Source organism: Delphinus delphis, chromosome 6 (assembly GCF_949987515.2).
Source record: "Delphinus delphis chromosome 6, mDelDel1.2, whole genome shotgun sequence".
Taxonomy (NCBI): domain Eukaryota; kingdom Metazoa; phylum Chordata; class Mammalia; order Artiodactyla; family Delphinidae; genus Delphinus; species Delphinus delphis.
In genome coordinates this window covers 24,171,359-24,196,221 of record NC_082688.1, presented here as the reverse complement: position 1 = coordinate 24,196,221, position 24,863 = coordinate 24,171,359, and the positions used below count along the sequence as shown (strand labels likewise).

Genomic DNA, 24,863 nt, shown 5'->3' with positions numbered 1-24,863 from the left:
GTAAAATGTGGAAATACTGATTTACTCAATGATCGACGCTGATTTATTTTTTTTAATCCAAATACTTTTAATTCTGCAAAACTGGAGGGAAGCATGTTCACCGAAAATCTCACAGTACACACATTCTCCCATCAAATTCATCACTAGGACTCCCACCCACCGGCCCTGAAAAGCTGTAATCCCACAAGCAAGAGCCCTACCCGTGTGCATGCACTCATGTGAAAATATCACACACACTAAATTGCACTGAGGCCGTGACAACATGCAACTTAGTAATGTGCAATATCTCCACCAGAGCAAGCAGAATGGAGCATCGGGGAAGAAGGGTGTGATGCAAACATTCAGGACACAACATGCTCTAAGGGGAGGAAAATGGTTTAGGGGTAACGGATGCATGCCACTAACTCAAAAATTCATGAAATGAAAACCCAATCACAAATGTATTCGGTTTAGAAGAATACTCATTCAGAATGGAGAAAAATAACTAAGGTTCAGAAATTCAATGAGACAGTGATTATCTAGTAGCCACATATTTCAGAAGGCAAAGCTTGAAGAACAAAGACACTTTCACTGTCTGGACATGCAGTTAACTCCCAATTTCAATTCCACTTTTAACTTATTAATGGATCATATAAAATGAGTTTAATAATTCACTTAACTGCAACATTGATGACAACTAATGACTGATGCTTATAAAACCCGACATCACTGATAATTTACACACTAAACTTCAGTCTCAGGGCATTATGATAATATTTTCATGATCATTTGTATAATATTTTCCCTCTTAAAATCTTTCTCCATGAAGAAACATATTCCATCTTGAACATAATCCTTAAGAATGAAAAAACTGACAGGAGCTTGTAGAACTAGAACTCATTGTTATCTTACATATATGAGAAAGTTCTTCAGAGGTATCTATGTATGACTGTATATTTTAAGCCTTGAATTTGACCCAGTAAAGAAATAAAAAGCACTCAGGCTGCTAAAAATCAACCTGAATTACAATCTGTAATTTATATAACTTGATATAGCTGTGGTTAGAAAAATGGCCCAGCCTATATAACAAGTTATCTCGTCTGTACCATATTTTTCAGACTCACAGAAATCTATCAATTTTGAGAACAATTAGGATTGTAGTGTTGGTTGTTAATTTTTTTTCTGTATTAAAAATAAGTCCTCTATGTGACTTTTACCACAATAAAAAAACATTAACCTTTGCTCTGCACCTGAAACTATCACAGCATTGTTAATCGGCTATACTCCAATACAAAATAGAAAGTTAAAAACAAATTTAAAAAAATAAGATAAAATGAATGGTTTTTTGTACGAGTATACGTTAGAACCAAGACATGGGCTATTCTTATAGTACATAATTAGTGTGTACAATCCCAAGAAGATAAAGCAAATCTAACCTGTGAAAAGACATATATTTCCTCATATCTATGTAGATGACTGTACGCTCTCTAACCTCAAACTCCTTCCTGAACCAAAGACCTAATTTTTTTAAATTTTTATTGAAATATAGTTGACTTACAATGTTCTGTTAGTTTCAGGTGTAAAGTGTACAGTTATACATATATAACAAAGTTATACAAAGATTCAGTTATACATATATATGAATATATATATTCTTTTTTACATTCTTTTCCATTATAGGTTATTACAAGATATTGAGTATAGTTCCCTGTGCTATACAGTAAGCCCTTGTTATCTATTTTACATACAGTAGTGTGTGTATTTTATTAACCCCAAGCTCCTAATTTAACCCTTCCTCCAGCCTTGGTAACCATAAATTTGTTTTCTATTTCTTTTGTAAATAAGTTCATTTGTATCCTTTTTTTAGATTCTACGTATAAGCGATATCATGTGATATTTGTCTTCCTCTGCAAAGAACTAAATTTTTAGCTGCCAGCCTCATGTGTCCATGTGAGTAACAGTACCACGAATTTAATTCATCATCTTTTGTTCCAACCGTCTCCTGGAAGAAGGCATCATGGTATACCAGAAGAATGTGTGATCTCAATCAGCTGGACTTAGGTACAAATCACAGCTCTGCTTACCAGTTCCAAGGAACCATGACATTAAAGAATAATCTTTAAAACAAAGGAGGTGGCATATTTGGTATAAAAAAAAAATGACTCAATGACAGACATTTAGAGGATGGCCAGCTGTGCTAGTAAAGGTTACTTCAGGAAAAAGAAGTATCTTTCTTGAAGTTCTTTATGGACAAGCTAGATACTTTTCTGTAAGACTTGGCTTAAGTCACACTGACTAGAGGATTATGGCAGCCTTTGATATGGCTGATTCCATAGCTTTATCCTATTGGGAAGATAGAAAGTTATTTTTCCTTTTTGGTAAAGTATTTGCATAAACTTTTTTGAGACAGATGTCACTTAGATACACTAAAGTTAATCTATTGATAGATTAATAAAGATGAAAACCAATGGTCAAATAGGCTTAGAAGGGATGCTAAAGCCAGCAAGTATCTTTCCTGAAGACAACTTCACCCTGAAAGCTGTTACAGTAGACAATATACTCCCAAACCCAGAATATTTACATGGATGGCTCCATGTGGATACCTGGGAGCACCAAAGGGGATAAGAGCTTTTTTGGTTTTAATCCCACCTACTGTCAAATAAAGTAGGAGGAAAAACAGAAAACCTAGCAAAGTTTCCAGAGAAAATATATTTTAGGTGCATGCATGCTATTTGAATGTAACCAAGGGTTTTCCAAAGATCAAAGTGGTATCCTCACCAGCTGTTACATGAACACAGTGAAAAAATAAGCCAAAATCAGTCAGACAGAATTATCAGGTCAAATCAACATTTCTGTGGCAGACTAGTTTCAAGAAATTCCCATTTTCTTAAAAGTATGTGGAAACAGAAATGCCAGCCAAAGATTCACTATTCAAGAGAAGCTTTAGACCACCTAACAGCTTATTAGAAAAAGGAGCTCTAATGGATAACATGAGGATTTCATTTGAGTAGCTATTCGTAAGAAGTCAAAATGAAGTAGAGTCTTATTAATGAGTTAGAGCAATGAGGGACAAAGTTTTGGGAAGGAGCTGAGACAAGGCTGCAAAAGGCCTCTCCCTACCTGACATGATGAAGAGGAAAAAGAAAAAGGCATCAGTGACTTGGAAAGAGGATATGAAGAATAAAAGCTGAAGAATCATCTCATTCAGAAATCAAGCCTGCAATACATAGACCCCAGAAGACATGATGGAAATTTCTGGCTGGAACCTGCGATACACACAGAGCGCGTGACTTGGAAATAACCCCAAATTTTGCATTTCCGGTATCCAAACTACCCTCTGCAGAGGACACAGCCTGGCTGCAGAGCGACAGAGGAAGAAACAGGAAGGCCACCTACTCTCCTCCCCAAGCAAAGCTAGAATTCCTGAGAATACAAGGAGGGTTCTGAGAGAAGCTGAGGTGTATGTGTGGTGCAGGGTGCAGGAGGGGCTTCTCCCGAGCAAATTATGTGACGATTAGAAGCTGCAGCAAGGGCCTGGGGACAGGCCATTAGACCTTTGTACATCACAGGCTTGACAGTAAGATATTAAAACTGTTTTACATTATCCTCTCAAAGGAGATGTTAAAAATCTGAAAATACCAGGGGCTTCCCTGGTGGCACAGTGGTTGAGAGTCCGCCTGCCGATGCAGGGGACACAGGTTCGTGTCCCGGTCCAGGAAGATCCCACATGCCGCGGAGCGGCTGGGCCTGTGAGCCATGGCTGCTGAGCCTGCGCGTCCGGAGCCTGTGCTCCGCAACGGGAGAGGCCACAACAGTGAGAGGCCCACGTACCGCAAAAAAAAAAAAAAAAAAAATTTGAAAATACCAGCGTCCCTCAATAGCTTAGCACTGAATGTTACCAGGAAGGCTCAAGACAGAAAAATGGGCCTCTCATGGAGAGCAGTTTCTGAAGGAAGTAAGAACAGCATAAATCTTTTCCCTACCTGATAGCTTCTTCCACAGACTGGCCAATAATATTAGAAGAAGGACCTGGCTGAGATAGTGGTGTCAGGCTTATCACCCACTTCACTGGCTTGTAGTACTCATCACTGGAACTTAACAGATAAAATAGTGTGGTCAGGAAAATTATCTGCAAAACAAAGGACAGTACCTCCTAAAATATCACATTTGGAAACTACAGGAAGGAAATATAAATGGAACCAAGAATATGCTTTACTGCAGAAGGAGTGTGACACGTACTCATCTGTGTGTACATACCAGAGACAGAACAAAGTTGAGGAGGGCAGTCCCGCTGTAGAAGAGGATGGCCAGGAGCGTGGTGACAGTGGTGAAGAGCAGGCTCACATTCCGGCTCATCACGATCCACAGGGACTCTAAGATCTGGCGAGGAGGGAAGGCTAAATATGAGAACTCATCCTCAGGAAAGAAGTTTCTACAGCTGTCTAGTGTGCTCTCATGGAGTGTTTTACTACCATAAACTGAAACAACAAGAACTGAGTATTATTTTATCTGAAAACATTTGAATGTTGATTAGTAAGGAAAATGGTTAAGTAAATTATGGTGAATGTACTACAAATAATAACAGGCAGCCATTAAAACATCTCTATTGGGCTTCCCTGGTGGCGCAGTGGTTGAGAGTCTGCCTGCCGATGCAGGGGACACGGGTTCGTGCCCCCATCCGGGAAGATCCCACATGCCATGGAGCGGCTGGGCCCGTGAGCCATGGCCGCTGAGCCTGCGCGTCCAGAGCCTGTGCTCCGCGACGGGAGAGGCCACAACGGTGAGAGGCCTGCGTACCGCAAAAAAAAAAAATCTCTATTATAACACAGAAAAATATTTTGTGATACAATGCTAAGTTTAAAGAACAGGACAAAAAAGCTTATTTATAGCATGATTATAACTATGAAAATGGCACACATAGAAAAAATACCTACAGGAGAATATGCCAGAATGCAACCTGTAGTTGTATGTAGCTTGTAGGACCAGAAGCACAGGTCAAGAAATTCTAACATTAGTCTGATTAGCTATACCTCCCCCACCGACTGGCCATCTTCAACTTAGAACCAACAACAAACACAAAAGCGTCACTTCAATGACTTCACTAAAGTCACAATAAAAGAAATGAACAGATGGGGTCAGAGCTCTGCAGCTGAAAACCTTTCCTCAGACAGATAATGACCCTATATCAAGACCTACTGAGTTCATCTGATCCATCACCTGCAAATTCACTAAAACCAGATGTTAATACATGTTAAATATTACTGAAAGAAGATGTATAATATCTATAACACACGTGTTTTCACGTAGGTGTGTTATAGATATTTCCTATCTCTTCATGAACTTAAAGTCCCATATGATAATGTCTGTTCTATTATTCTCCCCAAGAGGACTATCCTTCCTCTTAATGAAAAACAAGGAAGCAAGATGATCAGAAAAACACCTTCCATTATAGTTTTCAAAATGCTCGCATAAACCTCACAGCAATGCAGCGAGGGAAGCAATGTAGATGATATCATCTTTATTTTACAGATATACAAACCGAAGCTCAGAGATTTTTAAAAACTTGCCCAAGGGCATGAAGCTAATAAGCGGAACTAGACCTAGGACCAGAACTCCTAACGGCTGGTTTTATTTTGCTGCCCTTTCCAAAAGAGAAGTTCTGTTTTTTGTCATATGCTCAAGTTATACCATCTCCTCCATGAAAGGCCTATCCATTCCTTTCCTACCTCAAATGTACCACTTATAAAGGCATATTTTGTTGTCCTCAGCATTTCTTGCAAACCTCAGCTCAGCCTTCATAAGAGGGCTTTGGCAGGCTAGTTTCATTTACAATAACTCCTTACATAAAATCTTGAAAATGCTTCATGATGCCTACAAAAATATGCATGATTGACTGTTTGACCTTATGGGATAAAGAATGAATGAATACTGCCACTGATTCTAAGAAACAAACCAACAATGCCCTTACTTGTGATTTTTACAAACATTCTTTTGGGGAATTCAGTCACTTTGGAATTTTTATCAAAAAAATTTTTTAAATAGTTTCTGGGTCATACTGATAGGAAATACTCTGTGGTAATTCTTAAGAAATTAACTGAATACATTAATTGTAGACTGGTAGTCACTAACAATCTAGTAACTTTTCTATGTACTCAAAGGGATTAGGAAGAAAGGTTCAGAAAAGAAGAAAGAGATGCTGGGTATTATAAAACCAGAAAGTTCAATCAAGGTCTGACCTTGACAGTTTCTTAAAATTTGTTCTGATGAGATAGGTGGTGATATTAAAGAATGTAACTTTTTTTAATACTGTATAACAAAACGTGTCAATATTTAGAATTAGATATTAGTGAACCAATATTCCAATTGACCAGTGCACATTACAAAATCATGTAAGGGTAGAAGATCCATTCCTAGCCAAGATAGATCAAGGGACCTTAATATAGGGGAGTAGAAAAAGTTCACTGATACGGTTTCAAATTCTACACTGCAACTAACCTTTAAGAAATACCATTTGTTGAGTTTTGGCGTAGTATCAAAGAATAGTCACGATGATCTGAAAAGGTTATTAAAAGACTACCCTCTTTTCCAGCTACATATCTGTGTGAGGCTAGATTTCCTCATATACTTCAACCAAAACAACATATTCCAACAGACTGAATGCAGAAACAAATATCAGGTTTGCAAAATTAAACAGGTTTGCAAAAATGTAAAGAAAGCCACTCTTCACACTAAATCATTTTTTTTGTTTTGGAAAATGGTTATTTTTCAGACATAACAAGCATGCCCTTCATGTCAACAAGTAACGTTATTTTTTAGTGAATTGATAAATATTTTTAAAGTTCTCAGTTTTTTTTGTTGTTGTTGTTGTTGTTTTGCAGTACGCGGGCCTCTCACTGTTGTGGCCTCTCCCATTGCAGAGCACAGGCTCCGGATGAGCAGGCTCCGGACGCGCAGGCTCAGCGGCCATGGCTCACGGGCACAGCCGCTCCGCGGCATGTGGGATCCTCCCGGACCGGGGCACGAACCCATGTCCCCTGCATCGGCAGGCGGACTCTCAACCACTGCGCCACCAGGGAAGCCCTAAAGTTCTCAGTTTTAACTGCTAATACAATAAGTATCAATAGAACCTACATCAGCAAAAGCTCTTTGGAGTCCTCACACCAAAATCTGAGAGCCACTGGACTACAGAAAACAGAGGGAAGGGATTATCAAAAACAACATTCTTAGAATTGAAGGACATGAATTTCTAGATGTAATTTCAAACTGTTGTAGCTACATTAGGCCATTGGGAGAAAGGGAAAATGTGAGTGCAGGGATGGGTGAAGGGACTGGGTGAAGGGACCAAAGGAGTCGTAAGAAAACCCCAAGGGAGCTGTAAGGAAGCACTGAGGGACTTGTATCTTCATCTTCCATGTTAGGAAGCCAAAAGATAATATTGTAAAACCAAGAAAGAGCAGCATAAACATTATTTAAGAAATTTAGAGGTAAACACACAGAGAAAGCTAAAAGAATTGAGAGCTCTTTTTGGAGAATGAGACTGAAGTGGGGAAGCACAGAGCAGGGTCACTGCTATTTTTTATTAAAAACCTTAAAACATTTTTGACCTTTAAGCTATGGTCATCTATTATTTTGATAAAAATTAAATTTTAAAAATATCTAGCACAGCAAACCTCCACTTTTATTAACATGATGAGAGTTACACGTTTATTCACAAGAGAAGTCTCCTCATCTCTGTGAAAAGCCACAGACCAAGATACCTCACAAAGTAGGCTATGGAATGAAGAATAGTCGCTGAAACTTGGCAACACGGCAAGCTGTTCCTTGCTGCCTTTGATCCTTTGGTAAACAAGGCAGAGGTGGGTGGTGCATGAGGGAAGGACAGGTGGGATGATAATAAGCGAAGCCTTTAAACATCCAGTCTCTCTAATGTGACTGGAACCATATTTCCATCTGCCAAAGGGCTTCACCCACCAAAGGTGGCTCCCTCTCTAGTGGTCCAACTGGGAACATTCTGGTCAGCCTAGGGGACAAGGATACCATCTCAGAATCTGAGAGCCACAGCATTACGTGTGCTACCTGAGTCAGCATCTCTTGGTTACTCTTCAACCACAGAGGAGGCATCAGGGAGTTACACCTGAGGCCTATGGCTTTTGGACATCTTTCTAGTGCATTTCGAACTCTCCAAACTGTAAATGTCATGGCATTAAAAACAGGGTACCGAAAGGCCTTTCAGTGTGTGAAGAAAACTGGGAATTAGAGTTTCTGTTTTTGTTTCTAAGTCCAGTTTAACTATAAATACTATTTCTTACCGAAAGAAATGTCTCAATGTTCTCATGGACAAAGGAAGCGATATCCTGCCAGTCCAGAATGTCTCCCAGCCAGCTATTCTGACGACTTATGTGCATCTTGTGTCCTTTGAGCCTTCCAGAGTGCGTTACATTCTATGGAATAGAACAGTTCAGACATGAAATCTCCATCTTAACCTAAAGAATAGGAGGTAAAAATAGCCTATTTTGTTTTAGGTCCACTTGAGCAATTTAGTAAGTGCACAAAGGTGAAAAACTTTTTATTATTTAAGAAATCAACAAAGAACTCCACCGAAAGACCTGAAATATATTTTTCTGTTTACATTCTAGTTACTGTGTCTCATTCTAGCTTAAAAGCTTCCCTTCTAAGTACGTTCATGAACACACTTTACTCGTCAGTATGTTCAACTGAACAGGAACGCAGCAGATACTTCCATCTTATTTTTCCCTTTTAGCCCCTCTAACCTTTCTCTTGGTCTCCCAGTTTTGCTTTTTTCCTCCTTTGCTCATCTCTCTTATTACTCCTCCATACACGCTAAAGGAAGCAGAGAGGAAATATGAAAAAGTACAGCTAAAACCAATATAATGTTATATGTCAATCATATCTCAATAAAACAGGGGAAAACAAGGGTCGGGGGGAATGTAGCTTGTCTATCTGGAAGAGAATTACATTGGCAGAAATGCAGGAATAACAGATTTGAAAGAGTGATGTGATGTATAAACAAAGTGACTGGTAAGGTTAAAATTTAGAAATAGAAGTAGATTCTTAACATTCTTGTGTTTCCATTCTCGCACTTTTTTCAAACAGCACTGTGATGCCTGCCTTCATTATGCAATGAAGACATTAGATCCTAGTAAAACAGGTAAAGAAAGCAATGCACTTACCCACTTACAAACCTATGCTTTTAAAACACTGACCACCCTGGCCCATAAGCGAAGCTCAAAGGGGGTGAGGGACAGTAAAAGCTGTTTGTCTGTAAGAAGAAGCCCCAGAGTCAGCAGAAGAAGTGGATACAACCTTTCCAATAGTCTGGCTCTTCAGCAGATATCTACCCAGAGATCCCCCAGTTAGTTTTTTTTTTTTTTTTGCGGTACACGGGCCTCTCACTGTTGTGGCCTCTCCCGTTGCGGAGCACAGGCTCCAGACGCGCAGGCTCAGCGGCCATGGCTCACAGACCCAGCTGCTCCGTGGCATGTGGGATCTTCCCGGACCGGGGCATGAACCCGTGTCCCCTGCATCGGCAAGCAGACTCTCAACCACTGCACCACCAGGGAAGCCCGCCCAGTTAGTTTTAACTCCCAGTTTTGGAAAGCCACAAAAACCATCACTGTTCCTTCGACTCCTCCTGGGGCAGGAGTACACAATGCCAAACAGGTCACTGAGCAACAAATTCAAATTTAAATCAAGCCCTCCTACCCCCAAACCCCAAGTTAAGAGATTTATTTATGTTTCTCTTCTGTTTAGATCAACCCAGGGAAAAACCAACCACGAACTCTGCCCCACTCTATCTCCTTCCCCTGGATGGGCATCTTCCACAGCACAGCTCCTAATGGCCCACAGGCCTTGCCAACGCAGTGTACAGAACAGCCTGGCACAACCAGCTGCTTTCAAACCATCATTTTTACATTTAATGAAAAATGATACTATTTTTCGTCATAAATTCTGAAATTGGAGTACATCAGCACAAGTAGCATTAAAGGTTTACTTAAAATAAAATAAATCTCTCTAAACTTTTGGATCTATTTTCACTTCCTCAAAGAGAAAAGTTCTTAGTCTGAAGCTGTATTGTCCCAAATAGTAGCCACTACCCACATATGGCTACTGAGTACCTAAAATGTGGCTAATCCAAAAATGGAAAAAATTATATATATATCTATAAAACCTCATTAAATTTTTTTATTCATTCCATATGGAAATGACATATATTCGGTATACTGGGTTAAGTAAAATACATTATTAAAATTAATTTCACCTGTCCTAGTTTTCTTTTTAAATGTGGCCACTAGAAAAATTAACATGTATGACTTGCATTCATTACATTTCTACTGTACAAATCTGGTCTAGAGGATGGGATGCTGTTGATGGTAATGAACAGAGGATGGAATACTGATACACCAGAGACTGGTGGGTTCTGCCATGGAGACTAATCATCAATTCAAGCTGACTTTTAGTGACCTGAGGTTTAAGCACCTGCAGCTTGGGCTTCCCTGGTGGCGCAGTGGTTGAGAGTCCGCCTGCCGATGCAGGGGACACGGGTTCGTGCCCTGGTCCGGGAAGATCCCACATGCCGCGGAGCGGCTGGGCCTGTGAGCCATGGCCGCTGAGCCTGTGCTCCGCAATGGGAGAGGCCACAACGTAAGAGGCCCGCATACCGTAAAAGAAAAAAAAGAACTTGCAGCTTAAAAATGTCAATAAATAAAACCCCAATGTTAACACAATCCTACCTAGTCAATGAGTCCATAAAATAAAAGGACACTATTAGTTTACAACTGAAATCCTTAGCTAAAATAACTTACCTTTACAAACCAAGAATGATACAGTCTGTCCCAAAGTTCTAGCACCTGCTTTTCAATTACGGCAGTATTGTTCACCTTATCTCCAAGAATTTTATGAAGCTGGAAGAAATACAGATATAATCTGGTTTAATATTTCAGGCAACAATTCAGTAAAATTAATACATGCTGGGTCTTTATATTTGTACCAAATCAAACTAAAATGTTCCAGCCTATTTAATTGCCTCTAACCACATTATGTTCTTTTCTTAAACTCTACTTCTCAATATCCCCAGTAAATTTCCTCTCTCCCACCTTTTTGCTTCTTTTTTCTTTCCTTTATTCTTAGGTCTCTAAGAGAGCTTCTTTAGGTTTTAAGAGAATTAAGCCATGCTTACTGACTTTTCTGACCTTAAGTGCCCTCAGTCTTCTCTGCTAGCTTACTTCTCTGAGCTTCAAAAGCTTAAGTGCTGCAGGAATCTACCTTTGGTCCTCTTCTAGTTATATTCTCCCCTTAGGCCATGTTATGGGCTTAATTGTGTCCCCCGCCCCTAAATTCTTATGCTGAAGTCCTAACAGCCAGTACCTCAGAATGTGACTATATTTGCAGATAGGGTCTTTAAGGAGGTAACCAAATTAAAATGAGATCATTGGGGTAGGTCCTAATTCAATATTACTGTGTTCTTATAAAAAGAGGACATGGGCTTCCCTAGTGGCACAGTGATTGAGAGTCTGCCTGCCGATGCAGGGGACACGGGTTCGTGCCCCGGTCTGGGAAGATCCCACATGCCGCAGAGCGGCTGAGCCGGTGAGCCATGGCCGCTGAGCCTGCGTGTCCGGAGCCTGTGCTCCGCAACGGCAGAGGCCACAACAGTGAGAGGCCCGCGTACCGCAAGAAAAAAAAAAAAGAGGACATTAGGACATAAACACACATAGAGGAAAGACCATGTAAAGACAAAGGCTATCTATAAGCCAAGCTGAAAGAGGCCTCAGAAGAAACCAATTCTGCTGACTCCTTGATCTTGGACCTGTAGCCTCTAGAATTGTGAGAAAATTAATTTATGTTGTTGAAGCACAAAGTTCATGGTACTTTGTTATGGCAGCCCTACCAAAACTAATACAGTTCATCTCTACCAATCACATGGGTACTATATGATATTCAAACTTCCATCTACAGCCCAGATCTCTCCCTTGAGCTCCAGCTATGTATGTCCGACTGCATCTCTACTGAAGATATTTAATATGCCCTAAAACAGAATTACCAATCTACATGCAACACCTACACCGCACTACCACCTCCAATTCTTTTCATCTAAGTGTACAGCTATCCTTCTAGTTGGACAAACCAAAAACCTCCTTCCCTTGCACTCCATAACCAATCCATGAGCAATTCATGTCAAGACAACCTCAAAAACATATCCCAAATATGACAATTTCTCTCAATTCCCACTTCTGCGATCTTAGTCCAACTCGTCAACATCTCACCTGGACTATCAGAATAATCTTTCAATTGGTCTCCCTGCCTTCTTCATTCTTGCCCACTCCTCCATAAAGCAGCCAAGATGAGCTTTCAATATCCTAAATCTGGTCATATCCCTGTTTTAAAGTCCTCTGTAGCTAAATTAAAACCCCAAGTTCTTTATGACCTCAAGGCTTGTCTCATCACCACATCCCCTATTCCAGCCACAGTGACCTTCCTTTCCCTCATTCAAGCTCCTTCCCATCTCAGGGCCTCTGAATTTTCTATGCCCTCAACTTGAAACATTCTTTTCGAAGACCTTCATAAATTGCCTCCTTCTCACCACTCAAGTCTTAGTGAAAACATTACCTTCTCAGAGGCATTCTCTGGCCATTCTAGCTAAAGCATCACTTGGAGTTACTCTCTACCACATCACTCTGTTTACTCCGGTCACAGCACTTTCAGATCTGAAACTTTTGTTTGCACGTTTAATGCTGGTCTCCTTTCACCCAGAATGTAAGGCTCTAGGAGAGCTGTAACTCTTTCTGGTTTACTGCTTTTCGCCAGCATTTAGAACAGTGCCTGACATGTTTGTGCACTGGCTGTCATCTTCTTCATTCTTGCCGTCAGAGAAGGGACATAGGAAATGCACTCATTACTTATTCTCTTGTTGTATCAGGGCAGTATCTCTAGGTACAAATTTTATAAAGAGAATACAAGTAGAAAGGATAGTTAAAGTGAGGATGTTGTATGACACAGGCCTAGAGCCCGTGCTCTGCAACAAGAGAAGGCACCGCAATGAGAAGCCCACGCACAGCAATGAAGAGTAGCCCCCACTCGCCACAACCAGAGAAAGCCCATGCACAGCAACAAAGACCCAACGCAGCCAAAAATAAAAATAAAAAATAAATAAATTTTAAAAAAAGAAAAAGATAAGGTGACCATATGTACATGGGTTTATCTCTGGGCTTTCTATCCTGTTCCATTGATCTATATTTCTGTTTTTGTGCCAGTACCATAATGTCTTGATTACCGTAGCTTTGTAGTATAGTCTGAGGTCAGGGAGCCTGATTCCTCCAGCTCCGTTTTTCATTCTCAAGATTGCCTTGGCTATTCGGGGTCTTTTGTGTTTCCATACAAATTGTGCAATTTTTTGTTCTAGTTCTGTGAAAAATGCCATTGGTAGTCTGATAGGGATTGTGATGAATCTGTAGATTGCTCTGGGTAGCACTGTCATTTTCACAATGTTGATTCTTCCAATCCAAGAACATGGTACATCTCTCCATCTGTTTGTATCATCTTTAATTTCTTTCATCAGTGTCTTATAGTTCTCTGCATACAGGTCTTTTGCCTCCTTAGGTAGATTCCTAGGTATTTTATTCTTTTTGTTACAATGGTAAATGGGAGTGTTTCCTTAATTTATCTTTCATATTTTTCATCATTAGTGTATAGGAATGCAAGAGATTTCTGTACATTAATCCTGCTATTTTACCAAATTCATTGTTTAGCTCTAGTAGTTTTCTGGTAGCATCTTTAGAATGCTCTATGTATAGTATCATGTCATCTGCAAACAATGTCAGTTTTACTTCTTCTTTTCCTATTTGGATTTCTTTTATTTCTTTTCCTTCTCTGACTACTGTGTCTAAAACTTCCAAAATTACGTTCAATAACAGCGGTAAGAGTGGGCAACCTTGACTTGTTCCTGATCTTAGAGGAAGTGGTTTCAGTTCCTCACCACTGAGAACAATGGTGGCTGTGGGTTTGTCATATATGGCTTTTATTATGTTTAGGTAGGTTCCCTCTATGCCTACTTTCGGGAGAGATTTTATCATAAATGGGTGTTGAATTTTGTCGAAAGCTTTTTCTGCATCTGTGAAATTATCATATGGTTTTTATTCTTCAATTTGTTAATATGGTGTGTCACGTTGATTGATTTGTGTATAATGAATAATCCTTGCATTCCTGGGATTAACTCCACTTGATCACGGTAGATGGTCCTTTTAATGTGCTGTTGGATTCTGTTTGCAAGTATTTTGTTGAGAATTTTTGCATCTATGTTCTTCAATGATATTGGCCAGTAGTTTTCTTTTTTTGTGACACCTTTGTCTGGTTTTGGTATGTGGGTGAAGGTGGCCTCACAGAATGAGTCTGGGAGTGTTCCACCCTCTGCTATATTTTGGAAGAGTTTTGAGAAGGAGAGGTGTTAGCTCTTCTATAAATGTTTGATAGAATTTGCCTGTGAAGCCATATGGTCCTGGGCTTTTGTTTGCTGGAAGATTTTTAATCACAGTCTCAATTTCATTGCTTGTGATTGGTCTGTTTATATTTTCTATTTCTTCCTGGTTCAGTCTCGGAAGGTTGTGCTTTTCTAAGAATTTGTCCATTTCTTCCATGTTGTCTATTTTATTGGCATATAGTTGCTTGTAGTAGTCTCTCATGATCCTTTTTATTTCTGCAGTACAGCTGTTACTTCTCCTTTTTCATTTCTAATTCTGTTGATTTGAGTCTTCATTTTTTTCTCGATGAGTCCGGCTAATGGTTTATCAATTTTGTTTATCTTCTCAAAGAACCAGGCTTTAGTTTTATTCATCTTTGCTATTGTTTCCTTCATTCCTTTTTCATTTATTTCTGATCTGATCTTTATACTTTCTTTCCTTCTGCTAACACTGAGTTTTGTTCTTCTTTCGCTAATGCTTTAGGTGTAAGCTTAGGTTGTTTACTTGAGATGTTTCTTGTTTCTTGAGGTAGGATTGTATTGCTATGAACTTCCCTCTTAGAACTGCTTTCGCTGCATCCCATTGGCTTTGGGTCGTCGTGTTTTCATTGTCATTTGTTTCTAGGTATTTTTTGATTTCCTCTTTGATTTTTTCAGTGATCTCTTGCTTATTTAGTAGCGTCTTGTTTAGCCTCCATGTGTTTGTATTTTTTACAGTTTTTTTCCTGTAATCAATGTCTAGTCTCATAGTGTTGTGGTCGGAAAAGATACTGGATATGATTTCAATTTTCTTAAATTCACCAAGGCTTGATTTCTGACCCAAGATATGATCTATCCTGGAGAATGTTCCATGAGCACTTAAGAACACTAATGATGAAAAATTTGAAAGTGAAATTAAGAAAACACTCCCATTTACCACTGCAACAAAAAGAATAAAATATCTAGGAATAAATCTACCTAAGGAGACAAAAGACCTGTATGCAGAAAGTTATCAGACACTGATGAAAAAAATTAAAGATAATATAAATAGATGGAGAGATATACCATGTTCTTGGATTGGAAAAATTAACATTGTGAAAATGACTCTATTACCCAAAGCAACCTACAGATTCAATGCAATCCCTATCAAACTACCACTGGCATTTTTCACAGAACTAGAACAAAAAATTTCACAATTTGTATGGAAACACAAAAGACCCCGAATAGCCAAGGCAATCTTGAGAATGAAAAACGGAGCTGGAGGAATCAGGCTCCCTGACCTCAGACTATACTACAAAGCTACCGTAATCAAGACAGTATGCTACTGGCACAGAAACAGAAATATAGATCAATGGAACAGGATAGAAAGCCCAGAGATAAACCCATGCACATATGATCACCTTATCTTTGATAAAGGAGGCAAGAAAATACAATGGAGAAAAGACAGCCTCTTCAATATGTGGTGCTAGGAAAACTGGACAGCTACACGTAAAAGAATGAAATTACAACACTGCCTAACACCATACACAAAAATAAACTCAAAATGGATTAAAGACCTAAATGTAAGGCCAGACACCATCAAACTCTTAGAGGAAAACATAGGCAGAACACTCTATGACATAAATCACAGCAAGATCCTTCCTGACCCACCTCCTAGAGAAATGGAAATGAAAACAAAAATAAACAAATGGGACCTAATGAAACTTAAAATCTTTTGCACAGCAAAGGAAACCATAAACAAGACCAAAGACAACCCTCAGAATGGGAGAAAATATTTGCAAAGGAAGCAACTGACAAAAGATTAATCTCCAAAATTTACAAGCAGTTCAGGCAGCTCAATATCAAAAAACCAAACAACCCAATCCAAAAATGGGCAGAAGACCTAAACAGACATTTCTCCAAAGAAGATATACAGAATGCCAACAAGCACATGAAAGAATGCTCAACATCATTAATCATTAGAGAAATGCAAATCAAAACTACAACGAGGGGCTTCCCTGGTGGTGCAGTGGTTGAGAGTCCGCCTGCCAATGCAGGGGACGTGGGTTCGTGCCCCGGACCGGGAAGATCCCATGTGCCGTGGAGCGGCTGGGCCAGTGAGCCCTGGCCACTGAGCCTGCACATCCGGAGCCTGTGCTCCACAACGGGAGAGGCCACAACAGTGAGAGGCCCGCGTACTGCAAAAACAAACAAACAAACAAAACTACAATGAGGTATCGTCTCACACCGGTCAGAACGGCCATCATCAAAAAATCTACAAACAATAAATGTTGGAGGGGGTGTGGAGAAAAGGGAACCCTCTTGCATTGTTGGTGGGAATGTAAATTGATACAGCCACTATGGAGGACAGTATGGAGGTTCCTTAAAAAACTAAAAATAGAACTACCATACGACCCAGCAATCCCACTACTGGGCATATACCCTGAGAAAACCATAATTCAGAAAGAGTCATGAACCAAAATGTTCACTGCAGCTCTATTTATAATAGCCAGGACATGGAAGCAACCTAAGAGTCCATCAACAGATGAATGGATAAAGAAGATGTGGCACATATATACAATGGAATATTACTCAGCCATAAAAAGAAATGAAACGGAGTTATTTGTAGTGAGGTGGATGGACCTAGAGACTGTCATTCAGGGTGAAGTAAATCAGAAAGAGAAAAACAAATACTGTATGCTAACACATATATATGGAATCTAAAAAAAAAAAAAAAAAAGTTCACGAAGAACCTAGGGGCAAAATGGGAATAAAGATGTAGACTTACTAGAGAAGGGACTTGAGGATATGGGGAGGGGGAAGGGTAAGCTGGGACAAAGTGAGAGAGTGGCATGGAAATATATACACTACCAAACGTAAAACAGATAGCTAGTGGGAAGCAGCCGCATAGGACAGGGAGATCAGCTTGGTGCTTTCTGACCATGTAGAGGGCTGGGATTGGGAGTGTGGGAGGGCGGGAGAAGCAAGAGGGAAGAGATATGGGGACATATGTATATGTATAACTGATTCACTTTGTTTTAAAGCAGAAACTAACACATCATTGTAAAGCAATTATACACCAATAAAGACGTTTAAAAAAAGTGTATTCTGTTGTTTTTGGATGGAATGTCCTATAAATATCAATTAAGTCCATCTTGTTTAATGTTGCATTTAAAGCTTGTGTTTCCTTATTTATTTTCATTTTGGATGATCTGTCCATTGGTGAAAGTGGGGTGTTAAAGTCCCCTACTATGATTGTGTTACTGTCAATTTCCCCTTTAAGGCTGTTAGCTTTTGCCTTAAGTATTGAGGTGCTCCTATGTTGGGTGCATAGATATTTACAATAATTATATCTTCTTGGATTGATCCCTTGATCATTATGTAGTGTCCTTCTTTGTTTCTTGTAACAGTCTTTATTTTAAAGTCTATTTTTTCTGATACGAGAATTGCTATTCCAGCTTTCTTTCAATTTCCATTTGCATGGAATATCTTTTCCCATCCCCTCATTTTCAGTCTGTATGTGTCCCTAGGTCTGAAGTGGGTTTCTTGTAGACAGGATATATACAGGTCTTGTTTTTGTATCCATTCAGCCAGTCTATGTCTTTTGGTTGGAGCATTTAATCCATTTACATTTAAGGTAATTATCGATATGTATGTTCCTATTCCCATTTTCTTAATTGTTTTGGGTTTGTTTTTGTAGATCTTTTCCTTCTCTTGTGTTTCCTGGCTAGAGAAGTTCCTTCAGCATTTGTTGTAAAGCTAGTTTGGTGTTGCTGAATTCTCTTAACTTTTGCTTGTCTGTATAAAGGTTTTAATTTCTCCATCGAATCTGAATGAGATCCTTGCTGGGTAGAGCAATCTTGGTTGTAAGTTTTTCCCTTTCATCACTTTAAATATGTCCTGCCACTCCCTTCTGGTTTACAAAGTTTCTGCTGAAAGATCAGTTGTTAACCTTATGGGGATTCCCTTGCATGTTATTTGTTGCTTTTCCCTTGCTGCTTTTAATATTTTTTCTTTGTATTTAATTTTTGATAGTTTGATTAATATGTGTCTTGGCATGTTTCTCCATGGATTTATCCTGTATGGGACTCTCTGTACTTTTTGGACTTTCTTGACTATTTCCTTTCCCATGTTAGGGAAGTTTTCGACTATAACCTCTTCAAATATTTTCTCAGACCCTTTCTTTTTCTCTTCTTCTTCTGGGATCCCTATAATTCAAATGTTGGTGTGTTTAATGTTGTCCCAGAGGTCTCTGAGACTGCCCTCAATTCTTTTCATTCTTTTTTCTTTATTCTGCTCTGCGGTAGTCATTTCCACTATTTTATCTTCCAGGTCACTTATCCGTTCTTCTGCCTCAGTTATTCTGCTATTGATTCCTTCTAGAGAATTTTTAATTTCATTTATTGTGTTGGTGGTCATCATTGTTTGTTTGCTCTTTAGTTCTTCTAGGTCCTTGTTAAACGTTTCTTTTATTTTCTCCATTCTATTTCCAAGATTTTGGATCATCTTTACTATCATTACTCTGAATTCTTTTTCAGGTAGACTGCCTATTTCCTCTTCATATGTTAGGCCTGGTGGGTTTTTACCTCGCTCCTTCATCTGCTGCATATTTCTCTGTCTTCTCATTTTGTTTAACTTACTGTGTTTGGGGTCTCCTTTTTGCAGGCTGCAGGTTCATAGTTCCCATTGTTTTTGGTGTCTGCCCCCAGTGGGTGAGGTTCGTTCAGTGGCTTGTGTAGGCTTCCTGGTGGAGGGGACTGGTGCCTGTGTTCTGGTGGGTGGGGTTGGATCTTGTCTTTCTGGTGGGCAGGGCCGCATCCGGTGCTGTGTTTTGGGGTGCTGTGAACTTAGTATGATTTTAGTCAGCCTCTCTGCTAATGGGTGGGGTTGTGTTCCTGTCTTGCTAGTTGTTTGGCATGGGGCATCCAACACTGGAGCTTGCTGGCCGTTGCGTGGAGCTGGATCTCAGTGTTGAGACAGAGATCTCTGGGAGAGCTCTCACCGATTGATATTACATGGTGCAGGGAGGTCTCTGGTGGTCCAATATCCTAAACTCGGCTCTCTGACCTCAGAAGCTCAGGCCCGACACCTAGCCCGGGCACCAAGACCCTGTCAGCCACACGGCCAGGTATGTGGGGATTTTCTTGTCTTTTGGGAAGTCTGAGGTCTTCTGCCGGCATTCAGTATGTGTCCTGTAGGAGTTGTTCCACATGTAGATGTATTTTTCATGTATTTGTGGAGAGGAAGGGGACCTCCACGTCTTCCTCCTCCGCCATCTTGAAGGTTCTCCAATTCATCCATTTAAGTGTATAACTCAACAGTTTTTTAGTACATTCACAGTTATGCAACGATTACCAAAATCCATTTTGGAACATTTTCATCCCCGCAAAAGAAAACTCCATACTCTTTAGTAATCAATCCCCCATTTCTCCCCAATCCCCCTACCCCTGAAAACGACTACTCTACTTTGTTTCTGTAGATATGCCTCTTCAACACATTTTACATAAATGGATGTGGTCTTTTATGACCGCTTCTTTTACATAGCCTAATGTTTTCAAGGTTCGTCCATGTTGTAAAATGTATCAGTTTGTCCTTCCTTTTTATGGCCAAATAATATCCCAGTATGTGGATATACCACATTTTATTTATCCATTCATCAGTTAATGGACATTCAATGGTTGCTTTTAGATATTATCCCTGTGTCTTGCAAATGAGGATCACAAATATTTTACAATGTTTCGTAGCAATATCATCTCTCTTCAGCTGTCTTCCCTTTTAGACTCTTGAGCAAAAGGTTTCAAACCTATCTTTTCTCTAAGTAATTTGAAATTTACTTCTTTAAAATCTAAGGCACATTTCTCCAGCTATCCAAATTCCCCTTCTTTATCCTTTTCCCAAATACGTAAGAATTCCAGAATAAAAATTTCTCCTGAACAGATAATTCAAAAATTAAACGCTATGCTTTCCATAGACTAAGTCAGGCATATATACATATAAAAGTCTAAAAGCTTCTGCAATGACTGGATCTTTCTTCTATGATAGTTCTAAGATGCATATCCACATACAGTGGACCTTTGACCAACACAGGTTGGAACAGCACAGGTCCACTTACATGTGGATTTTTTTCACTAAATATGTACTACAGTGCTCCACAGTCTGTGGTTGGTTGAATCTGAGGATGTGGAACCAGGTATATGAGCACCAACTGTAAAGTTATATGGGAGTTTTTTGACCACAGAGAAGGTCAGCGCCTCTAACCACCACATTGTTCAAGGGTCAACTGTACTTAACTTTCATTTATTCAATAAATATATTTTTTAAAACTTCCATGTGACAGTTGATTTGGTTATCTGGCATGGACGCAGGAAGATTAGTAACACATTTTTCTCTTAACTTTTAAGTTGACCACAATTCCATCCTCAGGTTAGCAGATTACTGCATGTACAATGTCATTTCCAAGATACCTTTTTTTTTTTTGAGATTTTGTTTTTGAATTTTAAATAAGAAATCACACACTAATACTTTTTTCTGGCACACATCTCACTGCAACAAATCTTGTCAATCCCTAGACAATCCTAATTACTTCAATACATTAAAACTTCAAATTACCTTCATTTCCACAGGCAAAACTAGGGGGAAAAAAAAGAGATATCCCAAATCCATATCATGGAGTCTGATCTTAGCTGTCATAGCTGTGCCTTCTCCTCTGTCTTTCATCTCCCCTTCACTAAGCTTCAGCTTCCTGTCTCTACATCTTGGATCACATAAATACCCCTTCTTAAAATACACTCTTCCTTCTCTATATTCATCCAGGACCTATCATTCCATTCCTTCAAGGTTTATCTCAAGTGCCACATTAAAGCACTAAACTCAGTTCCAGGCACACACTTCTAACATACCACAGTAGAAAGAGCAAGGGATTTGGAATTACTCTTCAGTTTGAAACCAAGCTCTGCAATTTACTACATGACCATAGGGAATTTACTTAGCTTTGCTAAGTCTGTTTCCTCATCTATAAAGGGGATAAAATAATTCAGACTACAATAAGTTTCTTGGAAAGATTAAATGAAACAAATTGGAAACTGCCAAGCACAGTTATCAGCAAATAATAAAATATAATATGTGTTAATACTTTTTTCTCCACAAAGCCTTATTTGTCCACCCAAGCTTAGTGATCATTCTGTTCTAAAGCACAAATAATGAATCAGAACTATCTTGAACATGAAACAAAAGGTCTACCTCTCAGATTGTTCAGGCTATCAGCACTAATCGATACGATCATCCAGAATGTTTAATTTCATCGTATATTGCTTGTTGACTTGCAGATTTAAGCCTATCTCAAAAATAGAAATTGTTCTAAACAGAATCTCCATTTTTGCTTTATCAAAGCAAGAATTCACTACCAATGAAGACCCTGCAAAGAGAAAGCCGCAAAAAGAGGCTCTTCCCTTACCTTGTGGGTTATCCATTCTCGTCCATACTGATACACATTGTTAGCCGCGGAATTAAGGGCTCTTTGGACTACCTGAGCCTCAGGAAGCCAACTAATTTAAAATAAAGAAAGAAAAAATGAAAAACTAATATAGTGCACTGCACCAAACTCTTGGAACTTAATTTTTTAAACACCGATTAACTGACATCACACACTTACAAATGTAATAATCTTATAGTATAATAATATGAACAGGAAATTTGGATCTCTAAATAGAGATGTGACTTGGGAGAAATTAAGAGCTTTTAAATTACTCCCGTATTTATAGATTCATTAGTGGTTTGAAGAGACTGTTGAATATTTTCAGTTACATGGTACTACATTTTAGGGGAAAATTATAACCTGTATTGTTATTCAAAAGTGTGAAATTCACAGAGGTATCTGAATAGATCCTTAATGACTAACAAACATCTATTAGGCCTGATAAAAAAAAATCTTGCTGTCTGCTGTGAAAACACTTTGCCATTGTATTCATGCAGGTGTCCGAAGAGCAACAGATAAAGAGGAGCTGCTGTGAGGCCAAGTCAAAGGCTTTGGCTCAGTCCAGACCGCCTCACAATCAGTGCCCTCTAGGAGACATGGGGCCAGAAACAACCTGAGCAACCTTTGCTGGGACAAACTGGGACACACCTTGGTCTTATACCAACCACGGCCTCTAAACTGAGCTTCTTGCTTCAGATATTTACTACATCAGCCAATCACTAACTCTCCTAGCCTCAGTCAAAAGGTATCCCTCAGGTGAAACCAAGCTCCTACAATTAGGACTGGCCTGCCCTCATCTTCCTGGGTAAAAATTAATCTCTATCACAGTATGACGTACCAAGAGAACAGTCCCAATTAAAAACAGCTTCATCTACTGGGTTCCTCCCCAGTAAGGGCAGGGCTAAGTGACGTTCAGTACCATCGTAGTGCCATCTCCTAATGCAGGTCCTGAGAATCAGCAGGCTTGAGACTAGTGAGTAGTAAGTAGAAAATGAGTTCTAGACTAACAATACTGTCCAGGGAAAGAATTAAGAGGTGTTCCAACTTCAACTTCATTTTCTCTGAAGCTCTACTAGGCTGATCCTACCCTAAGTCTTTCTAATTTATACTTCAGCTCACCAAGCACATCCACAGGAAGTCGAGGTACCTATGTAGGGCACAGAAAATGTGTACCACACTGGGAGAAAGTATATCTAATCAATTCTTAACTGTATCACCTCCACTAAGAGCACCCACGTGAATTTCCCACGAGGTCAACTGCCATCTTCAGGACAAGAAGCCACTGAGTACTGAGATTTGCAAGAAACTATTCATTCATGACCAGCCCCCGAATCTGCTGCAAAAGAATCAGACCTCCCACAAATTACTGGAGTCTAAATAGCTTTTAAATTCTTTCCTGCATAGAATATTATTCAGCAATAAAAAGGAACTTGCTATTGCTACATACAACATCTTCAGTGGACTTCAAGGGAATTATGCTAAGTGAAAAAAGCCAATCTCACGAGGCTGCATACTCTATGATTAGATTTATGCATCATTCATCAAACAACAATATTATAGATACGGAGAACAAAATACTGGTTGCCAAGGGTTAGGAATATGTTGGAGGAGGAGGTAGAGGGTAGGTGTGGCTAAAAGGGGTAGCATGAGGGAGCCTTGTGGTGATGGAAGAGTTCTGTATCTCGACATGGTGTTGATAGCTAACGGGAAGCATGATAAAACTGCAGAGAACACATATAATATACACGCACATATACATACACAAGTGCATGTAAAACTAGTGAAATGTTGATTTCCTGGTTTTCTTATTGTATAGTTATACAAGATGACAACAACAGTAGAGAAGGTGGGGCGAAGAGTCCAGGGGACCTCCCTATACATTTCTTTGCAAGTCCCTGTGAACTTTATAATTATTCCCACATTTAAAAACAAAAACAACTGGGCTTCCCTGGTGGCGCAGTGGTTGAGAGTCCGCCTGCTGATGCGGGGGACACGGGTTCGTGCCCCGGTCCGGGAAGATCCCACATGCCGCGGAGCGGCTGGGCCTGTGAGCCATGGCCACTGAGCCTGCGCGTCCGGAGCCTGTGCTCCGCAACGGGAGAGGCCACAACAGTGAGAGGCCCGCGTACCGCAAAAAAAAAAACAAAAAACAACCAACTTTCTGAACTACTCTGATCTGGGGCTCCCCAGTTTGTGTGTGCCTTCAAAACAATAGTAGAGACAGTACTATTACAATTGAAAGCCAGTACAGAAGGGCTCTGGACTTACTTCCACTACAGAAGAATGACCACCAAAGAAAAAGAGTCCTTTTCTAAGGAGATAATTAAGGCTGCCAATTTTTTAACTTCACTCCAGATCACTCTCCTGAACTGTACACCAACATAACCAATAGCCTACTAGATGCCTCTGTTGACACTTACCATAAACACCTCAAACTCATCAGGTAAAAAGTAAGTGAATTAGTTTTCCCACCATATCTGCTTCTCTGTTTCCTATCTTGGTGAATCCACCATCATCCACTAAGTTCCAAAGCTTGAAACATTAGAGTCACGCTAGGTTTCGTTTTCCTATACCCAATTAATCACCAACTAACCCCCTTAAGATCTTACAGATCTGTCTGTCCTGTTCACTCCACAACAACGGTCCACAATTAAGAGCTTTACTGCCTCTCACCTAGTTTTACCCTAGCTTTTAACTGGTCTAAGAGGCTCAAGTCTTGGAACACCTTCCACCTTGCTCCACAGCACAGAGGGAGACTGTTACAGAATAAAATCTCATCAATGTTACTTCTTATATCCTTCACTAAGACAATGAACATACCTATCACTCTCAGAAGTTTCCCTGCGCCCCTCTGTACTCCCTCCCTGGAACCCACCCCTATCCACACACAGCCACTGATCTATCTGTCACTAGATTAGTGTTTTCTAGAACTTAACATAAATGGACTCATATCATATAGACTCTCTTCTGCTTGACTTC

General features: G+C 39.7%; 1 protein-coding gene across 3 annotated transcripts in view; it reads right to left on the bottom strand.

The window, feature by feature from the left end:
* The window catches only part of TMEM245 (transmembrane protein 245), a 103,541-nt gene that overhangs the window by 29,159 nt on the left and 49,519 nt on the right, over positions 1-24,863 (bottom strand). For all 3 annotated transcript variants that reach the window (XR_009519814.1, XM_060014363.1, XM_060014365.1), the window contains exons 9-13: positions 21,864-21,954; positions 10,803-10,901; positions 8,289-8,420; positions 4,237-4,359; positions 3,963-4,108 (exon numbers count right to left, since the gene is read on the bottom strand). Coding sequence is in view for 2 of the 3 variants with exons in the window: in XM_060014363.1 (XP_059870346.1) it covers positions 3,963-4,108; positions 4,237-4,359; positions 8,289-8,420; positions 10,803-10,901; positions 21,864-21,954 (591 nt within the window). In the remaining variant the exon portion in view is untranslated. The remainder of the gene's footprint in view (positions 1-3,962; positions 4,109-4,236; positions 4,360-8,288; positions 8,421-10,802; positions 10,902-21,863; positions 21,955-24,863) is intronic.